Genomic DNA, 27,217 nt, shown 5'->3' on the forward strand with positions numbered 1-27,217 from the left:
AATCAATTTTCGCTCAGGGCAATACGTGCATTTGCAAGACTAATTGTCAGGTTATATTTGACGCATATTGGCAGCCGGCGAATGGCAGAGTATTAATTTGCTGAAGTATCTGTTGAATCTGAATCGGATTCTACCATTAGCTACTCGATATGTTGTACAAGTGTCAATTTAAACTGTAGTTAAGTTGTCAGTTTGGTTGGCGATATCACCAGAAATATCTTGGTGTTGTGTCAGAGCACAAATACTCGGGGGTTAATTGTGTCAGGTTTTATGTGAGGAGCTCATAATCGCAGTATGTTCAGCGAAATGATTTTTAATACTCAGTTAAGGATTGGCTGTATTTCGTATTATGCCCAAGAGCATTTGATCTCAACAAAACTATCCGGGTTCGATATTTTATTTTTTCTAATGATTTTGCCATAGTTGCTTTGTTGATATACATTAAGTCGCGATTCAAAGTTTTTTCCCCATAAGGAAACTAAGGAAGATACTAGTAATGGCTTTCACTCGATGTCATCAAAGCCATGGGGACAGAAGAAGCTATGTTACTGAAACCTCTATTTAAAATAAAGTTATACATTTTTTCAGTACAGATTAAAGTGCAAGAAGCTGTCTCAAACGAACCAAGGCTTTTGACAAAAGTTCAGTAGTTTTAAAAGTTTTGTTATTGACTTTATGTCAGTGGTGAGTAGAGGAATCTTATATCTTCCACTGTATGACGAAATGCGTTTTTAACTGGAGTTACATTGATGTAAAAAATCATACCTCGGGCGGTATCCTTCTTTGGTAGTGAGGACTCGCCAACGCGATATCTTCGCCTTGCAGTGTACCTTGGTACCTAGGGTGTGTCATTGCGATTTATAATACATCGGTATGTACATTGTACTCGGAAAATTTATACTGCACGCATCTCCAGCTACATACAAAGCATATCTCCTGTCGAGTATCCACTTCAGAACTAATGAACCGCTAAAGACACGATGACCACCAGCAGGGCGTTACCCTGACCAATGCCTATCCCAACGAGTGGTTCTCGAATGTTCATTGCTGATGACGGCAGGTTGAAAAAGTTATCCGTGTGTACTTGTCATTTCCAAACCACGTTTTCTCGACATGCACCGATTATTTTTGTAACGATGGCTTCGTTAGATGCACAACTAACGGCTTCCTATATGCATCTGTAAAAACGGGCGCCTGTGGTTCCGATCAAGCAGAGAAAACCCTACCGGTTGCTGATCGTATAGCAATGTCATCTTTCTGCACAACAAATTTAGAGGATTCCATATTCGTATCTCATTGCGTCGTTGAGGTAAAGATCAGACTGGGAGTGAGATATGCTCCGTTTTATTTCGCAATTTAATTTCACAGATCACAACCAGACACATGACAAACAGACAGACGAGGTTGTCAATTGTGTTATCCGGTCGAAACCTCGCGCCGTGTCATGATTAGGTCAAATAGCAGTAGCCCATCCGATCCGTACGTACGCAATGCGACCCTTACCTAATTCAATATCCCCCATATCACTCTAAAACCCATTTACACCAGCCGTATCACCGACTGCATGATTTGATTACTTTGCCTGAAGCCTAAGTAAATACCATTAGCCTAATCTGTGCTACCCTCGTATTTTTACAACTTATTACCAACGACTGATGTTGGACACGGAACGACCTCATGCCATTTCACCGAGATTTTGTCTTATATCTTTACGAGTTGTAGCCTTGCCTTCAGCCAAGAAAAACGTCTTTCATCTCGCGCGGGTATAGCGGGAAAGTCCAGGTGCAGCGAAGTCAGTTATAAAACTGCTCACCACACAACCATTAAAGGAAATTACTGACTGAAAATTCAAAGGAAAGTACGGAACGAATTGACCGAAGTGGCTTGTCTTGAGTCTTTTTTTCCGGATAGCTTTTTGATGAGTAATGAGTCGACTTTTGCTTTGGGAAGAGTATCCACTTCTGCCATATTCGATCAGCAACTGACCTGATTTCACATGAAATGTGTTAAGGGGACTACCGAATTCTAACCATGGCTCAAACTTTTGCCATTAGACATCAGTTGAAAGCCTTCTACAAGTAATAAAAAATTATCACTTCTGCGGTAATGGCGGCCAATTCGAGCAGGAAGGGCACGGCACACTGGAATGACTGCTCTCGACTTTCCTTACTACTAGCTCGACATTCTGTCTCTGAAGCCTTCATGAACTTCTATCAGGTCCCTCAAGCGCCATGGCAGTACAGTTTGGAACTATTCACTTGGAGCGCTACCAATAACCCGCGGACCTACTCTCAAATCATATCCTGCCAATTCATCGAATTTAGGGCTCGGATCATCCCTTGATCTACCACCCAGCGTTCAAGATACAACAAACATTCCCCGATAATGTATCAGTTGCCCACTAGCGCACACCACCTAAATCTGATTGAACCAAGCCTGGCAGCAATTCCATCTGCTCTATTAATTTGATGTCAATTATCGTGGATCTTCAAAGGATACCCCAATTAGTCATTACGGCGCGCTCTTTCCAATGCATGAATGAGTTCAACGTGGGCACGATATTTGTTTAAGCGCTTTGTCGAGTCGTTTCAAGTTTCCGCAGGTTTCAGTGGCAACGCTTCATTATACCATCGATCGCGCGAATTCAATTTCAGATTTTCAATCAACAGGTATTGAGTTAACTTAAGTTGGCTGATGTCACCAAAAAATAAACACGAACTACGTGACTAGAAATTTACCATTATAGAATCGAACCAGTCTAAACACTTTCTAACTTTGCCAACCAGTTCTGATATTTTGTCATAGACTTGTAAAACTTAACGGACCAGTGAAGGTGTTTTGTCGTGGGCTTTATTTCCAACTTCACAAACCAGTCAAAGTGTTTTGCTATGGGCTTTCCAACTTAATAACGGACCAGTTAAGGTGTTTTGCCATGGGGTTTCCGACTTAACGAACTAGTTCAGATATCTTGTCATAGACTACTTTCAAACTTTAAGATGGAACCAGTTTAGGTGTTTTGTCAGAGGATCTCAAACATCAATGCATCAGTAAAGGTGTTTCGTCATGGGCTTTCCAACTTAACGAACCGATGCAAGGTATTTGGTTTTTGCATGGAGGTATTATAATACCTCCATGGTTTTTGGCAGTTCAACGTTCAGAGATTAACTGATGGGAAATTCTTATCTTTTGATAAATATCAATGATTTGTTCAACGCTTAGGAACCCGAACGCAAGAATCTGAACACAAAAGTCGTGCCCTACAGACAATTATTTCTGCTTTGCCCACAATCCAGTTCTAGCCAAGAGAATCTTATGGGAGACACTGCAAAGAGAGCGGTTTATCCTTGCTGTGCAAATAATTGATTATATTTGACTACATAGGATGCTTTTTGGGGCCACAACATTAGCCTACATTTCCAATGATCCTCTTTTTCTTTCTGTGGAATTAATTTCTCTTTACTGTCATAGGGTCAGTGGCAAATATTCATTACTTGCCCAGATCAATGTCTTTCTACATGTTCTACATAAACAGATAGATTGGTCGAGATAGAACTACATGTAGACTTATTGCCCTGGCGGCTTGTCTGTGATCGATGCAGTGCATCCTTATAACGGTGTGTACATGCCTAACACCTGACCTTGTATGTAAATGGGGTAATTTTAAGCGGCACTAAGGTGCAAAAGCGTTAAACAGCTCGACAGTTCTTTCAAGTAATCCTTCAATCTGTTACTGCATGCTCTCTTGAATACATACAAGAGTGTACAATGGAAAAAAATCTATCTGAAGACATCTAATAAATCTCCGAAGCAACTGGTCTTGTTGTAAATGATTATTTAACGATAGAAGCATGTGTATACGGATCACGCATCTGGCCCATGGCCTGATAACAGGTTCATTCAGCATATATACGTGGCTAGAATTCACCATCATCCAAGTTGAGTTGAGAGAGATGTAATTTAGTCTGTGGCGAGGCAACCGTTTCGTACTTAATTTAACCGCGGATGCAAGTGCTATGAATATATTTTTTAGCGAAATGAAAAACCATAGTGTTTTTTTAAGAATCTCGAATACCTTTATTGGTACTTTCGTCTTGAGACCTGAACACCTTCGAAGGGTACATGTTTATATTGGCCGAAACACCTCACTGAGGTTTTTTATCTGCGCATAGACCTTTTTTAAGAGTGGCACTTGGTACTAAGAACTGTACTTTAGATATCTCAATCATCTAACTGTCAGATTGAATAAAAATACAGTATCGTACTCCAGAGGAGATAAGTGTTATCCTAGCTGTTATTGGGCTCATTATAGCTATAAGCCAAAACAAAAATTAACAGTTAGATTGCATGGTTATGCCAAACGTGCCTAACGCAACAAAGAAAACCAATTGCGACAAATGAATTACATGCAGTTGCAATGGAATGACCTGCTTACCTTCTTTATCTCGATTTCGTTGCACTGGCGATCATCGGATGACTTTTGTTATCACCGAACAACTTTTTTGATGTATAGTTTTGAATAACCATTTTCAGTGCAGTGCAATAAATGTGACAATAACATGGAAATAAGCCGTGGGGAGGAGGAAAATAATTTGTTTTAGTAGGAGCGCTCTTAGCATAAAAACGGCTTGCACTGATTTCATGATTGGAGTGTTTCGCCGTTTTATGTTGCAATTAACTTCCGATGGCCTCTTTCAAACTTGAGGTGCCTTGAACGAATCAGCCTGCTTTTTTGCGTCGGTCATGTGATTATCAGAATGAGGCAATGGATAAGTGCCGTCGTATCAGCTTCAGCATTCTTTAGCTTATACTCAGCTTTGATAATCAGTTGTAACAAATGCTGGCCACTGCACATGGTATTCTGACCCGATGACGTTAGTGTTCACACTGGATGCGAATTGAAACCGAATTCCGTAGAGCGCTCTCCGGAATACGAATTGGTTAATCCAGTTTCAGAACGGTCGCGTCACACTGGCCCGAATACGCATTCAAATCGGTTTAAAACGCGCCACACTCAATGCATACTAACGACGCGCCATCTATTATTATTATTATTATTATTTATTAACCTCCCATATGGGAGAATAAAATTTACAAGTACAAAACATATAAGTATATAATATCACAGTATCACACAGTCATTATTAACAAGTTAAAATCGCGTAAGGTGCTTGACCATTTCCATCTCCCGGCCATGCCTATTGCCAAAGTTCGGGTCAAAGAGGAGTGTCCTCAGCGAGTCAACACCACCGTCGCTAAATGCTGTGAATCCCGGCCTCGCCCTCGAAAACGAGGCCAAAACCGGGGAAAACCCCGCCGCGACGATGTTGCTGACCAGCGTACCTTTGACCAACGAACCGGCGGCAACATACCTTGCCAGGAAATGGAAATGCAAGTCACGTGCAAGGGAGTTGATTTTTCCCTATTCTATGGCATAACGAAAAACGATTTGAGTTAATGAGATCATTTAAATACATCAGTTAACTAGTTCGGAGCACTAGTTCCCGCGGTCAAAGGTCACTTTCCATGCGCCGGGCGCATGCGCAGTGCGATCGAAAACCTTAATTCGTATCAAGCGCGTCACACTTGAAATCTCAATACGGTTTCGTTGATTCGGATTAGCTGATTCGCATTCAATTCGGTTTAAGAACCGTGTTGGTTAAAGCGGATTGAGATCGGTATGAACCGAATTGAGTGTGACGCCCCAATACGTATCAACGTTTTAATTCGAATTCAATTCGTGTTAAAACCCCAGTGTGACCACGGCATGACCACTTCCTCACATACATGATCTCACAGCATAATTCCTCCCTTCGTAAATTTTCTGATGGATTAAGAACAGTATACAGTATCACTACCGACACTAGATATCGCCTGGTAGGTCAAGATGACTGTTGTCAATAATTTGAATGTCTTGTAAGCTACGGGCTTGCTTCATATACAAGCGTCAACTTACATGTACTGCGATGCTCTCCAAACGAGTTGGTTATCCGGATAAGGTTCTTGGCTAAGATCATATTGGGATTATCCGAACAAGTATCATGAGAAACGGCTTGGAAAAGTCGAACTGCATAAAGTTAACTCCGATAACAGTTACTTTGTCAGCGACTGCCATCACTAAAGGGGTCTCGTTAATCAACCTCCGTGTAGGGCCTACTCACAAACCTGAGCAAATACCGAGCGTTCGGCTCCTTGGTTGACCCATCTCCTCCACACTGCCACAGACTCTATAGTCGTGTTGCGCTATAACATGAACGATCGCAGGGTGATCAGGCAGTCGTCGTGTCAAGCGTCGAAGCATTGACATCGCTCAGCTCTTACTTCCACGATACTTCGGAATATCATTGATTTGAATTTTCTAATATCATTCCAGTTAAGATAATGAGAGTGGAATACGTTATTGGGGATGGTGTATAACGAAACCAATGGTAAGTATTAAGCTTTTTTTACATTTCCAAGTTCCAAAAGCTGCCATACCTTGGCATACCTTAATGGTTAATGCATTGGAAAGCACTGCTTGGCTCTTGTTCAGTGCCACTGATTGAAAAGTCGTTTATAATGTTTTGATATGTTCTGTCATTCTCGGTGCCGTTTTTAAAAGGCATACTAGCCAAATGAAGGTGTCATCTCTTCGCTGATATTGAGCCGTTCACTTATTATTGCACGATGTACTTTTATGCCGTTTTAGTCGCGACTGATGCATGAAGTGCAACTGACAGCTGATACTGAAACTGCCATAGTGGCTGACTTGTTTTACCATTTGCCGATCCTCTTCGTAGCACACCATTTAATTATCTCAAGATGCAACTGTTATCCTCTTTTGGTCTTGACTGATGCATGACTTACAGTTGACGAGAGGGAAAATGAGTTTAAATAATTAACATGTTCTTTTAAGATACTGACAGGCCGCTTCGCAGAAGGCATCCTTGTCATTGGTGTCATGATCCATTCACGGCTATCCTTATATTGGGCCATTTACTTTTGTGATGGAATATCTTTTTAACCATTTTGATCGTCTGATTCATGACGTAGACTACATTTTAAAATTCATCGGATTGAAACTACCTACTTCGTAGATGAATCCTGCAGTAGCAGCTGACATGTTTTTCAGTGCCATTTTTCAGAAGGCATCCTTCTCCTGGTCGTATGATCAGTTTCCCGATCCATTCATAGCAGACAATTAACTATAATGATACAAGTTGGATCCATTTCTGTTCTTGACGGATGCATGACGTATGTTGACAAGCGCAGTTGATAGAGCTGACAGATTAGCAAGTTATGTCAAAAGGCACTGACAAACCATTTTTCAGAATTGTTCATTATCATGTTGGTTTTATGATATTGAGCCAACAGTATATTCTTTTAGCCGTTTCGGTTTTGACTTTTATGTCGTACATCTGACAGCTGAGACTGAAATTACCCACTAACGTGTAGTTGATGAACCTGCCATAGCAGCTGATATTATGTTATTACCATTTTATTGTCATGTTTGTAATATATTTTCCGAACCCTTCATTAGGCGATTCACTTGGCGCAAAATGCAAGTGTCATCGTGTTTAGGTCTCGACTGATGCATGACAGCAAAGTTGATGTGAACTGAATGACGTTTTCTGTCAAAGGTGCTGACATCCCATTTGCCACAAGGCATCCTTGTCAAGTTTGTAACATAACTTCAATGATACCCAAATATCAGCCAATCGTTCAGATCGTGATGCATGTTTTATCCATTTTGAACTATCAGGACAAACAACTGACAAGTGGGATTGAAACGATTAGCATTATAATCCTAAAATACCATCTGCCATGTTATTTTACTCCGAATAAAGTTTTTGAGCTTTAAACAAAAACTATTAAAGGTTTATCGGCCAACAAAAATATGCACTCCGTGGGGATTTCGTTGGTAAAATGAAAAACCCCAAATAGTTTTTGTGATTGTAGGAAACCTCTAACGGATTCGACTTACTGTTGACAAGCGAAGTTAATATGAGCTGAATGATTAGCACGTTCTGTCAAAGGTGCTGACATTCCATTTTCAGAAGCTATCGATCCTTTCATATTGGTGACATCACCGTTATCACTAAATGTAATGAGGAGATGTAGTTTTTAGCCGTTTTGCTCTGCCTGGTGCAAGACTGACGGTTGACAACTGAAGTTGAACTCATTCGGGCGAGTTGAACTCATTTTTACGCTGCGTTCATCGACTTCTTGCACGTGCTCAGCATTTCACAAAAATCTCTGGTTTGCAGTGGTCTTTGCAGGTGTAGGCCTACCTACAATCAAAACTGGTGATCACTTCAACCTGCGATAAATATATAACCCTGCAATTACAGGATTCTCCCGAGCGAGCGATCGTTTTATCGCTCACCGCCGTGATCATTCTCGCATGTCACAGTGACGAAGATTTCTCATTTGTGGCGCTTTTTAGTGTACAAAGACAATTCAGCCAAAATCGTTAACACTTCCTATTAACAATAGAATGTGTAATTCGTACAGTTATCCCTAGTTATACGTTCTAAAATAATACACGTTGCTCAAAAACGCATGACGCATATCTCACAGTGCGTTTCGGCGGAAGACATTTCCAAGAGATTTCATTTTCGAAAGAAACTCGGAGTTAACGAGATGGAAGTTAACCTATTTTTGAGCTTAATCATGCACTGATCGTGAGGATGGTTCACGTGATCAGCGAGTGTGTTTGTTCGTAGTCCTCCAGCAAGGCCGAGAGACGATAAACAGCAATCAAAGCTAGTGTGACCTTTGAAATATTAATGATACATCCCCATGACTTTTTCTGTTGCCTTTAACAACAATTCTATCAAAGCTTGTCCAAATTATAAAATCGAAACATGAAATACTCCTAAGGTTTCCTGGTATAATAGGTTGCTTTCAGATCGAAATCAGCTTTGGGCGTCGACTATAGGCAACTTGATGTTAGTCATGTTTATTTTCAAATAGATTCTGTGGTAATTGGAGGAATATTTTGCTTAAGATGTGAAATTTGTTTTGGATATTAGGATACCTACAGCATGCCATTTAAAAATTTGACGAATTCGGTTAACAAAATGCGTAAATACATGTACGATCATATTTAACCAGTCTCCCGACAACTATACCTATTGGATTCTGCATGGTTGATGCCACTTGGTTCCCTTTATCAATCACGCCTAACTCGGTCATCTATATCTGCTTCAAGCCTCGCGTTTGCGTCAAGCAATTCCTTTTCATAGCCAACAAAGACCGAGTACAAAGATGACAGAGCTTTTTTGGGGGGTAAGTGCCCTTTCCTTTGTTGGAACCACCAGCCAACTCATGCCAGTGAATCATACTACCCCAGAGAAGAGCAGATGATGTTCAGCCTTTCAAGCTGCTTCTGAATAGAAGCTATTGTCATGATGCACCAGAAACGAATCGTACCATCGAAATGTGGCTCTGCCTCAGATGATCTACCATCACGGGAATTAATGATCGCAAATTACTTTCCAGAGCACAAAAGACAGTTGAAATATATATGCGCCTGGCAATTTCCTGGACTGTGTTTGATATGACATATATATGATGGCCAAAATTTGTCTGGCGAGTTTCCGCATCTCACCAGTGTCAAGTGGATCCGCGGGCACCTACCGGATATGGCCAGATCGCAACATGGCGCTGCGTCCGTTCTGCCGTGTCTGAATAGGAAAACGTATCCGAAGAGTTCCGGTCATAGCCACCAGTGACTGTTAATCGAGCTGGGCTGCGGTATCATGTCTTGATAGTGCCGCAGAAGATGCGGCTTTAAAGGGGATTTACTCCCAATTCTTCTGCTTCTTCTGCGCGAGATTTTCTTTTCATGTCTATTCCAAACCAGGCCTTCCTGCATGTCTCTTATAAATCTGGTTGTCATCTCATCTTGTTCCTCTGATCCCCAGAGCTTTGTCATTGGTGATGAACCGTTCGGACATGTGGCCAGGCTCTCTGTGTCCCAGAGTGGGCATGTTCTGGAGCTCATTATTCTGGTGTTTAATCGGGCGTTGCACTGGCACCTCGGATTCGGCCACACTCATATCCTCTTGAGGTGCGCCCCGAGAATGCAGTGGCCTGATGGTGGCTGCTTTCCTCTGTTCATATCCTATAGGAGGATGCATTCTCTAGGGTTTTCTCTTCACTTTCGTGGCGTTTCTGTGGGCTGTTGCAGATGCTTCATGGCTTTCATGTATAAATCAAGAGGTAGCTACTGGTTGATACAACCAAGAGGATTTGGCACTGAAAGGTATCTATATTGATGACAAAGGATCTCTTTACCATCTCAAGGATCTCAAAACGTTTGTATTACAAGTGACTGACAATCATTATGTTATACATGGTTGGTTGGGAAGTAGCCTTTGAAATCACAATACTAAAGCCTTAGTTCCAACGATCGTTGGTTTCGCTTACTCCTCCAACGGTTTCTTCGTACACGTAGCGGAAAATTAGTGATTTAGTAAGAGTCAAGCCATTCCAAATAAGGAGGTAATTGCTTTAATTTCACCGCCTTGTAACCAGTCCATGTACTGACATTAAAGCATTAAAACCTCTTGTCGAGTTTGCAGAACAAATGCAATTAGCAAGTCCCTGCCATAAAACTTGATTGTGTTTCTTTTAATTTATCGCATCAGCGAAGAGCTTGGTATTCATGACATCGAAGTATCTTCAACACAATTAGTCGTAAACCAAATTCGAAAGTTGCATGAATATACCATTTGCGACGAAATAAATCGTTCTTGCAAGACCTCGTTTCCAAGTGGCTAAACAAAAATATCGTTCTCGGTAAAAACTCGTGCAGCGGTCTTGTTGTGAGAATGTCATGGCTAATTTAGCTAACCTTCAAAGATAGCCTGTCACTGATTCAACAAATAAAGGATAAACGGAATTGATAGATGGTCGCACGAGATGATGTTAACCTTTTGAATACGCTTCGAGGACGCATTCTAAAACACCTCATGCAAAGATTCATTTCATAATAGGTTTGGCCACAAAGATTTTGCTGAGACAACCATGACCTAGTCTCGGGTAAGTGTGTCGAAATCAGATTTGCTCTGTGGGTTAAGTGGAAGATCTAACAAGTTTGAAGTATTAAAAAAGTTATCTGATCCGTTCATCCTCCGTGATATGAAACCTTAATGAGTAAATGAATGAAATTATCAACCTTACTTACCTGAAGCATCTCTTTGCGAAGGCCGTGTTAAGTACAAAGTAATACGAGAATTACGTTAATTGTATTTGCATTCGCTTCGGACAAATTGATCTAATCTGGTGATACACGACAGGTGAAAGGGGGCCTGGTGTGGTCTGGGAAATCGAATTAGGCGACATGTGGTACATGTAGCCGTCATGTGGTTAAAGGTATTAATTGAATAACCAATACGGATGCCAATCATGACGAAACATGAACCAACGAGGCAAATTTGGTCGAGACCTTGATAATTAAGGTAAAGGGTGAAGTTCGATGTGACTAGCGGATAGTTGATATGGTTGCTGTCAAAACCCGCTCACGCACATCATGGCGTTCGCTTTAAAGTGGGCAGGGATATGTGTCTTACCACAAGGTATAAAATATGTATTGGAGTACTTTCACCAGACCTGCACGAGCATTACAAATTAGGCGAGTGTTTTTTTTTTATTAGTGTAGCAAATGCAATTTAGAGAGACAGCATAAGCATTGCTTTCACACGTTATCACAAGGTAAACTTGTTTCAAGTAACAACAATGCTACTACCCCTGAGTAGTTGCTTATTTAAAGTACAAGTTTAGACTAGTGCAAGTACAAGTTTAGACTGTAAACTAGTAGGCTCATCAAGACATGAACAAGTCTTTTTGGCACTTATATCGACGGCTCAAAATCAGACAGCGTCGTGAACTCGGACGAGTTCACTAGGCTAAGAGATGAAACTCAGACACGTTCGATGATAAGTCACCGGAAACTATTGGAAAGCTATTTCACTTCTTGCAATGGCCATCGAGTAAAGGAGATCGTGCGCTGAGGTATCTATTAATAATGTCTATGGGTACGTAGACTATCCTGGCCAGTATCGTGAGGATATTGGGAAAGAAAACGATAGGCACGCTACAAACCTCTCAGCTAGCTAATATGATCGTCGGGAGGCGGGTGAACCGTTTAACAGGTCAGGGAAAAACGTTGGTAATGTTGATGGCAGCTGAACCTTGTTTCAGTTTGCGTGGCCGAGTGATGAGTATGGTGTTGACAGGTACTCGTCGGAGAAGTTGGCGTATGGTGTAATATGGCATTATAAGGTGGAAGTGAATATCGGCAGTGAAGTGCAGACCGCTTTACATGTCGGGTGCTGACTAGATAAGTCTGCCAAGTCTCAACCTGTACGATGGCGCTATCAACTGCCCTCCATCCTTCATATGGGACAACGGTTTGAAATTGCGCATGTGCACTCATGTACTTCCGAAATTGATATCGAAAGGATTGAATATTAATTAACTAGTGCGTATAAACTGTAATTTTCACATCTAAGCGATTTCTTATATACAAGTAGCGTTTATAGGATAATTACATGTACATGATTGTATACGTACATGATTGTACATTATCCTCAAAACAACGCAAGGCTAAACATATCAAACCTAAATTTGATCTAAATACATGTAAATATAGTATGCATTGTTTGAAAATGTTTGAAAGTGTTTGAATCCTGGACATGTTTATGTTATCGAACTCCAATTTTGAGTTTTTAATTTGACATGCTCGAAGCAATATCTATCCGAGCATCATAACATGCCTTGCGTTATCGGAATATTATTGGCATCTGAAATCTGAAGATGGAATCGATTAACTTTCAAATCTCTCATATTTCCTCTGGCTACTTGAGATTTCGCCGATTTTAGCTGCTACGAATTGACATTGGAAATGACACCAAGTAGTCTGTATCGGCAGGTTTTAGCTTATTTGGGAAATGTTTACATCGGGTTTCCAGTCCTTGGGTCGGCCAACATATACATTGCAGCAATGAATCTAGAATTATCTAGCCGACATGTGCAGAAAAATCAGGACTAGTAGTTCACTAAATCTCATTGCAATAGACTGGATATCGGCAGTAGTTATTAACCCTTAAATTTCGGCGTTTTATTTTTATCCATGCGATATAAAGAACCGATCACGCGAACTATCATTGCCAGTCATTCACCTCTTTTGTTCGCTCGCTTTCACTGACTTCCGCGTAAACATCGTGCCAGGAAGCATATTATATATATTGTCTTTCATTCGAGAAATTGTTAAGTTTAACGCCAACGACCTTTCGAAAAGTTCGAGCAGAAAAACAACAAGAGGAGATCACTATGGGTTTACACTCAACTTGCTGTATATCGCGACAGATAATGACAAGGAAACTGCCAGACAGCAATCTCCACTCCAAACGCTTAATCGTGCCCTAATGGGAGGGACGCAGCGAACACAAGGTCGTTCGATGAGATTTACTTCAACGTGTTTAACAACCTTGACTCAAGTGACAATGGTATATATACGCGATATACCCCGGTATATATACGCGATATTCCCCGGATGGCTTCAATATCAGGTATCTGTGTCTGTTATGTGTAATGCTAAACCATTAACTTTACTACGCTTTGATTAGAGATTAAGCTTTAGAAACGAATGGCCTTGATCAGACTCGTTAGAATTGAAAGCCTTTGGTTCTATTCAGAGTCTTTCAAATGAAGACTCGGGTTGCATGGACATTTTCCACAGGGGATGGATTATCTTTCACCGAAAATCCTCACGAACCGTGACTTCGAAGGAGCGAACCATCACGAAGACGAGGCCGACTTTAGTTTATTAAAGCAGGACTTCTCGCATAAGCATCCTGAAGTAAAATCAAGGGTAAAAGGTCGACGGAAGTTTTTATATGATGGTATTATGTGCATAACATACCAAAATTTCGTACATCTGGTCCTTAGTGATAATGCCATTGGTCCTTTAAGAAACAAATCCATCTGTTGCTAATCTAATGACAAAAACAAGCCAAAAGAAGAGTTGAAATCAATATCTTGAACTTTCACTCAGGAATGACATGACATCAGTTAATCAAGATTGTAGATTAATTAAATCTGTAAGAAGATTCATCAAGACCAACTTTAAATTAAGCCGTTACTTCAAAAGTTGACAAAGAAGGCTGACTTCACTGCTGATAAGGATTGAGGTAGATTGATTACGAATACGATGTGACTGGGCTCATCTGCCGCGGTTTCAAAGCTTAAGGACTTTAGTTAAAAAATCAACTTTTAATTGATGATAATAAATTCTAGACTTATGGTCTAGCAATTATTAATTTACAATTAATTGGAGTTCTAAGCCTGGATATTTTCGTTAAATAACTTCAAAGATAAATTATCCTCAGCCAAGTCAAGTCATATGATGTTCTAGTCATTCTCTTCCTCGTAGTCTCCCGTAATCTCCTTTTCGTTTAAATCTCCCTTGATCGAGAGAACCAGTTCTCTTCCGGGAGTTGCTCATTCATTGACCATGCAGTCGATAACTGATCAACTCCAGGACTGTTACCATTCGCGGGTCTTTAGATAAGAATCATACCTGGTCGAGTCGCTCCGAAGCCCGAGTGTCACCTTCCGAAAGCTGGTACTGATCCTTAAATGATTTTCATCAAGGGATTACTGATGGGTTTCGCTTTTGTGCAAAAGGTCAAGATTGTACTGTGTTTCTTTTCGTAGTCATGTTGAAAGGTTTCAAGACAAATCTAAAGCAAAAGGTAATCAAGATGGTGCATATTGGCGCAAAATGCATAAATATCGCAACGATATCTGCCTGCTGAGTGCGAATTTGACTGGCAAGAATTGCCCTAAGATGTATTGTGGATTAAAGAACACAATAGTGTTAGCCTGAGACTCTGGTATTCCATTCAGACATTTATTTAGCTAATGGAACAGCACCCCCGTGTAATGAAGTCACGGACATCTAATATTATTTAAGTCCGTGATGAAGTTAACTCCGGCCGCTTGGGCGTTGGGGTATGATGCTGTATTAAAGATTGATAAGGTATTGTGTGATCTAGGTGATGGAAACACAACAAAAGTATGATTAACGATGCCGATGGGTCAGGAAGTCAAGTCACGTCGACTGCGATCTATCGACTTTCTCTGCCACTGGAAATTACATTGAAAAGCAAGGTCAACTTTCAACTTTGAGAACGTGACGAACTACGGTATTTGTTGGGAAAATATGCGCTGCGAAATTAGTTATATTTGCATTGTTGATGTGTCGTCTGGTGTGCAATCACAAAGCTTGCATTGTTGCAATCGCATTCAGTCGAGGGTAGGTTTCCCAGTGAATGCGATTTTGCTTGAATCGCACTGTGCATTCAACATTGCAAAGCAAATGTTATTGTTAGTTCAATTTGGTGCAATGAAGCATGAAATAACAATGCATTGACGCGATTGGCGATTTTGATACGCGTGCGTTACTGCATTCGCACTTGGTGAAACCTACACTAAATATCATTGGTGATATGAGGAAAGAAAAATGCGTACGTATTGGCGATTTCGTAGGTATTCGCCACCAGTATCTGAGGTGGGCATTAATAAATGATAACTATCAAAAAACTTAAGACTACGATGACAAACACACTATTCCTTGATCAAGAGATATTTAAACAACTCGGCACTCCGCAGTATATTGCAAATGTAAATACCAACGGCGTGTAATACAAGGAGCAAATATTGACACCATTCATTCAGGACGATAGTCGTCGCAAGATCGTAGCTTGTAAGTATCAGAGCAAATTTGTTGAGGAATTGGAACCCAAGTCATTGAACATGTACGGGGCGCTTCTGATTCAACATCTCGGTACGTCTTCAGGAAAGGTCGCCATCATATAACTCAATATCGTCATACTGCCACATTTTAGCGAATCGTGGACATTAGTGGGCACTGTAGGCGAAATAAATCAGCTATTGATATGGGTTGATTGTGCACAACATATCTTTGGCAATACATTCAGACTGATTTTGCGTTATGATGTCGGCGGTCCCAACATTTGCCCTCGCTTTGGAATCGATGTCACATGATACATGCTTCACCATACAAATAATCTAGGGTACGGAAACGACGATGACACATTTCCATACTTAACTGTCACATAGATTGCCACAATTTTATCATTGAAAGTTGTCAATGACGTCATTTGTGTGCAGAAGCCCGGATGTGCATGAACTGTAAAAACCTGAACATTGTCACTTCCTCGCATCTCAATGAAACTCGAGTCGTTCATTGCCTCCCTATTCATTTGCGAGTTACTTTAAACACCATACATGTATCACTTGACAGGCGTCCATTCTCTTGTCCACGACGCTCATATAGCGTGCTGCTTGAATGTTATTCCAAAGAAATCGAATGACAGCCAACCTGAGAAAAAACACCCATGGTTGTATCAACTGCCATTACTTAGCTGCACGAGACCACTTTGTGCGAAAAAGGCTGCTATTTTGCTGTCAGTGTTTGCGTAGAAAGCAGTTCTTATGTGATTTAAAAGAAAACTGCCATCTGTCAGTATTTCCACAATTCGCACCAAATTTTAAAAAAAAGTTTGCTACTAGCTTTTCTAAGCTGGATCGTAATTGGGTAGTTAACAACATGCAAAGTGCCGTATCAAACAAAGTCCACTTCCTATTTTCGTTGTCGATGTTTTATTTCTGAATGTGAGCGGTTTTTCAAAATAATCGACAATGAAATTGCGAAATTATTTCTCGTAGTTCCCTTTTTTCCTGCTGCAATATGCGAGAGGCATTTTGCCAATAGTTATAAAATTCGTCGCATCGTACTAAAACGTCTCGAAAAGGGTCGCCCGCTCTTTCACATGAGTGTTCCGGAATCGAGCGATAAAAAACAGTCATCAACTCCCTGTAATGCTGCGTGTATTTTCACCGTCGGATTTGTGATTTCAGTCGGATTCGAACAGCCATTTATCTTGGTTCCGGTGCCTTGTGATAAACTCACTTAGGTACCAGAGAGATCACGCTGGCAGTCCCTAGGGAATTATCATTGACTTGATCCCGCCTAGGATTTGTCACATGTTAGCTATCGGCGGTATATGAACAGTGCTACCACGTAACCCCAAGACTGTCACCTGAACCTTTCAAATGCGATGTCATTCATTATTAGGATACCCGGTTGGCGTCGTAAAGCTTCTACGTCCGATAGTTACTACTTGAAATGCAATAGGGAATGACATAATAGACGTTGTCCCACCTCGAATGCTCTTCAGGTCACCTATCGGCGACGATTGGCTGGTCTGCAAAGAAGTAATTCCGACATATTGTCAGGTTTGCGCCATGGCTATAACTTACCGGTGCTTATCATTCGGTAAACGAAATATGCGTCCAGAGTGACTTCGAAAGGGTGACAGGTTCAACTGTCTCTAACACTGTTCGATTCATGTTTATCTGTAGGTGAGACCTAGTTTTACCTGTGGGCATAGTACTTCAGCGCAGGGATGGCCCTGATCAGGATTGCACAGCCAACTATATTTGTATTCAGCGCAGGAAACAAGAAATAGTCTCTTGTGTAGAGTTCCAATAATTCTTCACCCTCATACAATGTAGTTATAACTGATCGAGGTGTCGTCAGCACCTCGCATTCTTCTCGCATGATGATAGTGCGGACCACCTTTCGAATAGTTTTTAACAACCTCACGAAAACAGTATTGCACCTTGCCAAATGGTTTCCGAACTGGAACATCGCGCAGTTATTTACACTTCCTAACACTCGGATACCATGATGATCTCACCAAAACTGATCCCAATCATGCAATGCTTGTCTTGGTCACAACAGAACCAAGATATTTTTATCTGCGTTGTTTCCACCTCGTCCAGCTCAGAGCCAAATGTGACATTCAGTCGCCACATCATTCCCGAGCAAGTCTGGCAACAGAAGCGTTCTTCTCATGATTTCCAAGAGGTCCACTCCAATACGCACTAAAAAAGGAGTTATCCACAAAAGGATTCACTGGTGACTCGGAAAGATCAAACAATTAATATTTCCACCTGTTGATCACGACGGCTATTAATTCTTTCGTGGAGGCAACGACTGACAAGGCAAGGAACCCAGTCATCTCATCACTAACAAGTGTCCTCCGAGATCAATAATTTGGTGGCGTGATTATTTCGCGAGGATGCTATACTTCACTCGGAGGTGAATAGCTTCCTCATACCATGCATGGTCAACCGTTGACTCCTCAGTACGGGGGTACAGGGTTTAAACTGAATGCAAAATGATCCTTATCTAAGTAAATTAGAAAAGTATTCCCTATCAGGTGCACTCCATTATTCATTCAATTTATATACTCGAATTGTCTGTCCCTGTGAGTTTATATTGTAATTCTCCCTCACACTAATCCTCGATACCCTTTCTGCCCCTTGTGCATTCATCTCACTAACACGTATAGATCTGAAGCCAGAGATTTTCGCATCTCTAATGGTCAGCTGACCGAAGAATAATCGCCTGTTTTCAGCTTGGAAATTGAAACCAAAGTAAATTTCACCAAAGGCGATCGTCGAAATGTCTGTGAGTTCTATCTTTCTGCTGTGCACACCTTCACTTGTTGTGACACGGACCAACTGCTGTCCCCTCTGTTCATAGGCACTTATTGCGTTAGCTCCCATAACGTAGATATATCCTGCACTGCAGGCAATTCTACTGGCATCTTTAACGACAGTGGATACATCAATTATGTGTGAGAGTACAACTGAACCGTCTTCCTTATAAGCCGTTATGATCTTCCTCCCTAGGTCTTCGCGCAAAGTGACGAACTGTTGGCTCATGTTGATAGCAATCGCAAAATGGCCCTGATTTGGTAAATCTTTGGTTGTCCTGATCAGGTACCCGGTCTCCGGATCAAATACCTGAATGCATTGCGAGTTTTCTCCATCCGCAAGCGTCGCCAACTTACCCTCAGGGGTGGCGGCCATGTCATACAGTGGACGCACATTGTATTTGAGCGTTCGATGCAGCACTCCGGGAACCTTGTAGATGTTGATCGCCTCAGACTGTTTACCCGAAAGAGTTGGATGTGCAACGGCAAAGAAATCATTTCCAAGATTGGCAACACACGGTATATACTTCGCTTCATCATCCACTACCAGTTTCTGTTCAAAGACGAGTTGACAATGCTTGATATCCAAGGGCTTCAGAGCTTTTCTTTGACTCAATGTCCCAATACTGAAATCTACTTTTCCTGGAACAAATTCAAGACAAGACTGCCAATACGACGTATACGAGGTCAGGTAGGCCTCTCTGTCGATTCCAGCAGAAGATCTAGACGCATCCTTCAGCTCCCACGACATTTTCGACAAGGCCTGCATATACTGTGGGTATCTTTCGTCCTTGGCCTGCTGTAACAAGCGGTCAGCCTTTGCCACGTACTTCTCCATGGTCTCGACCAAACCCGGGATTTTATCCAAATTCTCTTCGGCACATGCAACCTCCTTGAAATCATTCTTTACCGTTTCCTTCAACGCTTCTTTTTGTATCATAATTTCCTCAACACACCTTTCAGCACGACTCTCTATTTTGTTGACAAGAGTGGTCTTCATCGTTGCTGCTGTTTGCTGCATACCTTTCAATTCATTTGCGCAGTCCTTTAAGTAATTTGCCCTGCTCTCAATCTCCTTCTTAGCACTGATGACATCTTCTAAAAAGGTTTGAAAAGCCTCCTCGAATTCCTTGAGTTCGTGGTCACCATGGTCTAGGACAATGCAAAGTTGGCACACAGCTGTGGAACAGGTAATGCAGTAATGTTTAATCCACTTCTTGTGTGGTATGCATTTGCGTCCTCTTGCACCCTTCTCGAGGGTGACCACCACGTGGTCTTTCGTGGCTTTGGCCCGACGATGAGTGTGGATACAGTCAGCACAGAAATACAGGTTACCACATTCTTCACAAAAATTGCCAGCCTCAACAACTGCGCCAGATTTATATAGACAACGGTCACACGAAACATTTTCTTCTTCACAACACTCATCATTTTCTTGCACACCTGATGAACCCGGCACCAGAATACCAAGTTCATCGGTATCAGCATGACCAACTTCCGTACTGTCCATCAGCCCATCAACGCCACCGGACGGTAAAGGACACTCAATGAGGCATGTTGGGCACTTAAAGCCAATACATCCTGAAGCAAGGTCCTGTTTTTCGAGGCAGTTTCGAAGACATCCCCTACAGAAAGCGTGCTTGCATGTCGAGATGACCTTCAGAACTGTTTGTGTATCTAGACATATTGGGCAAGCAGGTTCACATGCCTGATGTTGTCCATTTGACGCCATCTTTGATATGTTGAAGTGGATGGTCTGAAAGACAAACAAGCATGGGTTGAGAGGGCCCAGTGTTCTCGAGTATTCAATCCACAAGTATTGTGTCTTGTTGCATCACCATCCGCAAGCCTCGCTACTTGCCTCTGGCATTCTGACCGATGCCATGAGTATGTCATAATCACTAATGTTTTCCAAAGACCTACATTATTCATGAGTTTGTTTGTTATCGTACACTGGTATTATGAATACCATCTTCATATTCACCTAACCATTCTCAGCTATGAGCGAAAAACAGTAAACATCATTACCTGCTACAGCCGCTTGCTATGCACTATACATGAATGTACATGTACATGTACAAGGCTACGATTGGGCTTCACAAACCTGCTCTTTTAACTTCTCTCTTGCCGAGCCTCGTGGCAATTTGGTCACAACTGAAGATGAGAACTCTGAAGATGAGAACTATGAATCGCAACTGACCAGAATGAATGCCAAAATCGTCACACAGAACTTACAGCTGCGAACCAAGATATCAACAGACTGTTTCCTCGAACTCGCAATGGCCTATATTCCACACGAGTGATCGATGCATGGCTCGCCTGTGTATAGAATGATATAGGTATCATGACAAATAAACTAGAACCCGGGTTTTTTTGGGTCACAGTGTGTCTGATAAGAATAAAGTGCAGTATTTTTGAAAATCGCCCATATTAGTGTTGTCTGCAGTGCATTGGGTAAAACTATACAGTCTTCATTCAAACTCATAGTAAAAAATAAGTGAGGGTGCAAGGATTACCTTTAAATTTGTAGGTATAGTTTTAAAAAAGCGAAATCGAAAAGAGACAAATGTCCATCATCTGTATGTGCCAGTGACAAGCGGTCATACACCACACGTTCATTAGAGTCAACGCGTCACGATCCTTTGCACAATCGAATCAATGTTTAATATTGTGATCGTATAGCTGCTTTCGAACAGACGTTTGATGATGCCTTGTGGTTAACGATATCGAGTTAGGGCACCAATTTGACCAAATCCACTCAATATCTGCATAGACTGGTATCGGCTAGACACAATCGATCCAGCCGCCATCTTCTATCCTGACGGTCGATATAATCACAGTGTCTGGTCTCTTTAATGATTGTGAGGTTCCAAGAATTCGATAACAGTCATCAAAATTACATTCTCAGTGATCTCAATGATCTTTGTCGTAAATTCTGAGTTGAATGCAGAAATGAAAAGGATCGTGATAAGGATGTCCAGCCAGACTTGTGGGTTTGGTATTCAAGGTAAGAGAGAGCACGTCGACCTTTTTCAGTAGGCCTAAAGGCGATTTTCAGTTGTGTCACCACATGTTATACTGATCAGTTTGAAATTATAGATCATCCCGCCCTGAAGCCAATCGCTCTCATCTTCGGTTCCCTATGGCGCCGTCACTGCACTCGATCATGCGGCAGCAGGGATCTTAAACTGGCGGGACTCTCCGCCCGCCGGCGAGTCGGTGGCAGCAATATGCGTCCATATGCCTGCAAACCGTATTTAATTAGTGACACGGAATGACGGCGCATCAATTACTGTCAAAGAGGTAAAAAAGTTACTGTAATAGATGACCAGAGAGGTCGTTTGGGCAGCTTGCGGGCAAGTCTGAAGATAAAGAGAGTTTGTTCAGGAATGGTACCTGTCCAATAATGATAAACGACATGCGTTTAAAAAAGATGTAAAAGCGTCCAATGATTTTTTCATATGGTTGACGTAGGAGTTGTCACCATTATGCACAGTTTCAAAAATGTTGACCAATCACCGTTATGAATAGTGTTTTTTCCCCCTGGCGTTCGTTAGGTGGAATGGGTTGTTGTATCGCTCTGACATTTAGAACCTCTCCGGTTTATTTTATTCTTTCTTGCTTTTGAAAATGACCAGTTGCATGGTTCTGTATTGTGGTCTTTTTATCTTACGGTGGGTGGGAAAGGACATCACATTAAAAACAAATTTTCAAGAAATATCTCGATCGATGGACTTATTATCTCGATCGCTCGAGATAAATAACTCGATTGCTCGAGATAATAAGTCCATCAATCGAGATAATTCCTGAAAAAAAAATTTCACGTTGAAAAAAATCATTGGATGTCCTGAGGTGATAGGGGCATCCTGGACTAACAGGTCGCTACAATAAACAACTCGAATTTTTAGTTCCAGCTTCACCCGAAATCCATCCCAACTTTGATACATGTAACAGGCAGTCCCTATACTTCTCGTTATTAGGGGGTTTGCGATATTGGAGCTTTGTGTGTGATGATGCTAGTATCCAACAATGTAGCGGTCCTTGAATTTTCAATTTTTAAGGGTGTTTGGCGCACAAGGTTTTTCAATTTGTGGTCAACATGGCCTCAAATACCAATTTAGGCACGCGAACATGTATAACGCAGGTACATGTATAGACCTTAAACGACAGTGAGCTTTTCAGCTTGCAATGGAACCAACCACAGTACATGTATTGTTAAAACAAAACTGATGCGACTTCGGTCCATAGTGCTAAAACTGATGCGGTTTCATCGCTCAAAGCGCTTCACATTATCCGCGTAAACATCACCTGTCATCATCACGACGCCTTCGATGAAGTTATAAGGTAATCATGCTGGGAACAATTAATAACCAGCTTAGTCCATCACCTTTCACCTTATGCTAGCGCAAGCCTTGTGCAATCTTTGTATTCAAACCTTTCACCGTGTCCATCATCGCCTTAGTATACAGAGTATAAATGTCACAAAGCATTGTCTAGGCAGCTTATCAAGTATTGGAAGTACACTCGGCGCTTTTTCTTGCCTCGGTAATCGCCTTAACCATAAACCGGTTGCTAGCACTTTGCCAGACTTACATTATATTATTACTCTATTGGTTTGGTATAAAGTGTGCTGAAAGCAGATTCCATCTGCTAGAAGAAAAAACTTCAAGTGTGTCAGAGAAAGAACTATTGTATGGGTTCTTCACCTACAATGATTAGTTCGCTAGCTTGCTATCAGTACTTCCGATTGAAAAATCTGTCAAACGTCTATCCGAAAGTTTGCTGCGTTGTTGATCGGATTCCGAAGGAAATATATGAAGATATGATCTAATCACAATGCATGGTTCGAGGGTGGGGCTGAATTAAGTGCGGTTCGAGGTGGACTATCGACATTTTTATGTATTTTTTCTTTCATCCTCTACATCGTCATCTCACTGATGAAGTGCTAAATCGTCATTTTACGGTCATAGAGAAAATGATAAACCTACCATGGCTTAACAAAATGACCTGGACTGAATTAAAACGAAGTTATATCATATTTTTATCACGGTCTATCGCAAATATTCGATAACCATGCAATATGGCTGCTAGAATATCGGACGGAATAACTTAACATCAATAAATCGTCGTTATAAACGTTGCTGGAGGACATCTATTGCCCACTGCATTATGTATGAAAAATTTTATGGGGATTTGTTGGTAATTTGAAATCTGCTGATGATGGATTCGATTTCACTATGTCTGGCGTCGAGCATGTTAAAACAACCCTTGTTTGGGATCTTTAACAAGCGGGTATAAAGCCACGAGGTTTTTTATCAAAACAATTCTGGTGTCGATAATGGCGACAAGCAGTTCGGCATGATAGAATCGTAAAAAAAAACTAGAAGTTGCGATTACTCGAACGCTAAAGGAAAACAGAATAGTTTGAATCGAGGCGCAGTAGATTCAGTGTTGACACGTTTTTGCCTCTTCGATTTCATGTAGCTGATAGGTCATAAAACTTCTGCAAGAAGAAAAAGATTGATAAAATACCGATTGCACCAACACTGAAACTCATTCCCAACGGCCCATCGAGCTGCAAGCACGACACGGCGCTGCCTCAAAACGCTTCAGCGAGTTTCAAGAACAGCGGACTTTTTTTACTAGACCTATCATATCTGTTTCAACATCCGATAAAGTTTGCTCCTCAGTATTTATTTGGGTAACTTGATTTGTATTACTTTCACAAATGATTTACACCTGACTTGAATTTATTGCCAAACTGGCACTTTGTAGGTTTTCCACCATGATGCCGAGAAAAAGCAGAATGGATAACTGCCGAAAGACGCACTGTAAGCAATCAGTTTTAAGTTCTCTTGGAAGAGTTTGCCCGGAAGAGCACTTTCCATCTCAGTGAATACACCTCAGTCAGAAAAAAACTGATATTGTTGATGCAACTCTCTTTGAGGTTGAAACATAAAACTCTTGATGTAACTAACCTCGGCAATTTGGTTCCCGTTTTGTTACAAGAATGAGAGAGCCATGCAAAGTATTGTAGTTGCGAAACTAGCGTCAATGGTTCCCCGTTTTGCCTCGAAACATCACGAGAAGAAAGTAAAACGGAGCAAATGGGATATCCTCCTTTCTGCGATGGTTCTTCACCAGTTGGTGAGGGTGTCATGTTTGTGCAAGGAAGGCGGACTTTTTAGATTGGTGTGATTTACATCTCGAAGAAGACACCAATCAGAGAAGAAAATAAAGTGACTGTCCACGCAATCTTTTCTTTCTGCTCAATGTTGTCAAAGCCCCGAAGCACGAAAAGAACCGCTTAGTTATCGTCAGTTTTGTGCAAATAAATAAAAACTATGCTAAGGATGCGAAACGAAAGTACATTGTTAATGGCATCGAAGACAAGGCACTGTCAGTGTGTTGTTTAAAACTGATATACGGTGTACGGGCCGCCAGAAATTGGCTATCGACTCGCCGGAATCTTTGTAGGTTTGGTAATCTAAAGGCGAAAGAAACTATCGATAGTCAGAACTGATGTGCCTTTTAAACATTTTGCCCATCAATTTTAACATTCAACAAATGATTCCGGCAAATGGAATGTCAACTTGTGGTATTTTATTTTTGGCCGGGTCTATTTGGCAAGCCGCTCGCCGAACAGGCATCTTTTTTGTCCTGTTTGGAGAGCCGTTTGCCAAACAGTACTAAAAAGCCACCCTGTTCGGCCAGCCGGGCTTGCCAAACAGGTAAAAAATCTACCCTGTTTGGCGAGCTGGAGACTTTACTTTAATATTAATGAGTTCGGCTCTCCATTCAGGACAAGAAAAAAGTCGCTGTTTGGTAAGCCGGGCCTGCCAAGTAGTCACTTCCTTTATTTTTTATCAACGACACCACGTACTCGTCTATTGACACGTTGTTTTAGCTCGTCATATTCTATAGTCTTTAGGTTTGTTGCTCCTTTTTGGTCGCCACATTTTAAACGATTAAAAAGCATATTTACGCACACTAAAAATAAATCTTAGTCGATCAAATGGTCACGAATTTAACTGATGTCGTATGGGTTGTCAGGTGTCAACGGTTCAACAAGATTATTGTTGATCTTATCGCCTTTATTGTTGGTTTCTATAACCATGGTGTCCCAATGTGACGTAATCCAAAATTAGACTGGCTCCGCTAGCGCTACACGTAGCTGTTTCAACACCGAATACCGGACGGGTGCTCCTTTCGTTAGTATTTCTTTAATGCATCGCATTTATTAAGCCTCTCATCTTCTCATACAGTTTTCTGCTCATGCTTCCGGGATGATTGATAAAACACAATGAGAAAAAAGAAACACCGCGAACCAGATAGTCCACTTTTGTACAGCTTGCAGTGGTGTCATGTGTTCTCAGAGAGGAACATTTTTAATCCAGTCTGGGAAAGTAATGTGAGGTGTGATACCCCGCGGAAGACATGAAGACAAGAATATAAAGTGGATGTCCATGCAATATTTCGTTCGGCTTCCTCATCTGTTTCACACAAAGAAACTAAAAACTTTGCAAAGCATGCAAAACAAAGAGTAGATGGCTCACGCAAAGGGGACATAGGAGTGCATAGTTTGCAACCAGGTTATTTTTTGGGACACCAGGATCTCTTCTCGCACACTGATATGACGAAAACCCCTCAACTGATGACGAGGAAGGGCACCAGGTAGCCAAGTTGTTTAAAAAATATAACCCGGACGAATTCCGCGTTTTATAACTTCATTTTCTATACCGTCTGACATGAGTGTATGTATTTCACCAGTCCTCTTTCTGGCACGTTGTCAATTACCTGTACGGACTTGTTGAGGATTGCCTGCGCTTGACAAAGTTAGTTGCGACGTGCACTCAATGCAGCTCCATTGATTTTCATAATTGACAGTTTTGTAGGTAAATATTTGATAAAATGAGGTATAATGACGACATCCTGATGGAACCAACTATAACACTTTATTTATTGGGTGCAAAATGTTACTAACGGGACAGTGCCTTTAGTGCAACTGTCATCCAAAAAATTATATAAACACTTGAATATTTAAGAAGCCATAAACAGCCTACCAGGAATTCGTTGACAACTCTACTTGAAAACAATAACGGTGCCTGTCAGTTTCAACATTTTTATTATCAGCAACAAGTCGTTTCAGCTACAAGCGGACGTTTCGCATTTTGAAATTGTCAATACCACATACGAAACTATTACATGATTGACTTTTTTCAATCTGATTTCATTAACATACATGTACAGCTCTATAGTTTACTTATAATGATGCATTTGAGCGAGATGACGTTCTGCAAGTATAAAAACATCTGCTTTTATGAAAATATATCTCATTAGTGCTGCGAACATGGTCTTGAATACGCAAAGTTGGGAATGTTTAAACTTCAATTAGGCCATCTTTCTATAGGATTCGCTGGATCAGCTTGTTATCAATTTGTCATCTAATCTACGTGCGTAGGCATTCCACATCATCTAAACGAGGAATATGCGTCAGGTCGTTAAAAGTTTCTTGCAGAATAATTGGTGTGCCGCGTAATATGATTATCATAAAATTGATAACCACCACCCAGACCAAAAATGCTGGCTAGGCCCCTGCATGGTCAGACAGGTTCACATCGAACTGTGAATGGTTATCT

General features: G+C 41.2%; 2 protein-coding genes across 5 annotated transcripts in view; one reads left to right on the top strand and one right to left on the bottom strand.

Annotated features, from left to right (window-relative positions):
• The window catches only part of LOC135496922 (G-protein coupled receptor dmsr-1-like), a 123,775-nt gene that overhangs the window by 30,628 nt on the left and 65,930 nt on the right, over positions 1–27,217 (top strand). For 2 of the 3 annotated variants that reach the window (XM_064786509.1, XM_064786516.1), the window contains exon 1: positions 6,294–6,425. The gene's annotated coding sequence lies outside the window, so the exon portion shown is untranslated. Of the gene's footprint in view, positions 1–6,293; positions 6,426–27,217 lie in introns of those variants that run through there. The other variant, XM_064786511.1, reaches the window with a different exon arrangement.
• On the bottom strand, positions 15,608–20,873 carry LOC135496910 (uncharacterized). Of its 2 annotated transcripts, XM_064786494.1 has the most exons (3): positions 20,814–20,873; positions 20,607–20,732; positions 15,608–20,334 (listed from the first exon to the last, which is right to left on the bottom strand). In XM_064786494.1, the coding sequence occupies exon 3, from the start codon at positions 20,308–20,310 to the stop codon at positions 18,310–18,312; it is 2,001 nt and encodes a 666-aa protein (XP_064642564.1). In that variant the 5' UTR covers positions 20,311–20,334; positions 20,607–20,732; positions 20,814–20,873; the 3' UTR covers positions 15,608–18,309. The 2 variants fall into 2 exon arrangements, with proteins under 2 accessions (XP_064642564.1, XP_064642563.1); XM_064786493.1 differs by having other exon boundaries at positions 20,607–20,860.

This window comes from Lineus longissimus, chromosome 12, assembly GCF_910592395.1.
Source record: "Lineus longissimus chromosome 12, tnLinLong1.2, whole genome shotgun sequence".
NCBI classification, from domain to species: Eukaryota; Metazoa; Nemertea; class Pilidiophora; order Heteronemertea; family Lineidae; genus Lineus; species Lineus longissimus.

Bases quoted from the DNA above. Each gene is read 5' to 3' on its own strand.
- LOC135496910 (XM_064786494.1), bottom strand. From the start codon at position 20,310: ATGGCGTCAAATGGACAACATCAGGCATGTGAACCTGCTTGCCCAATA.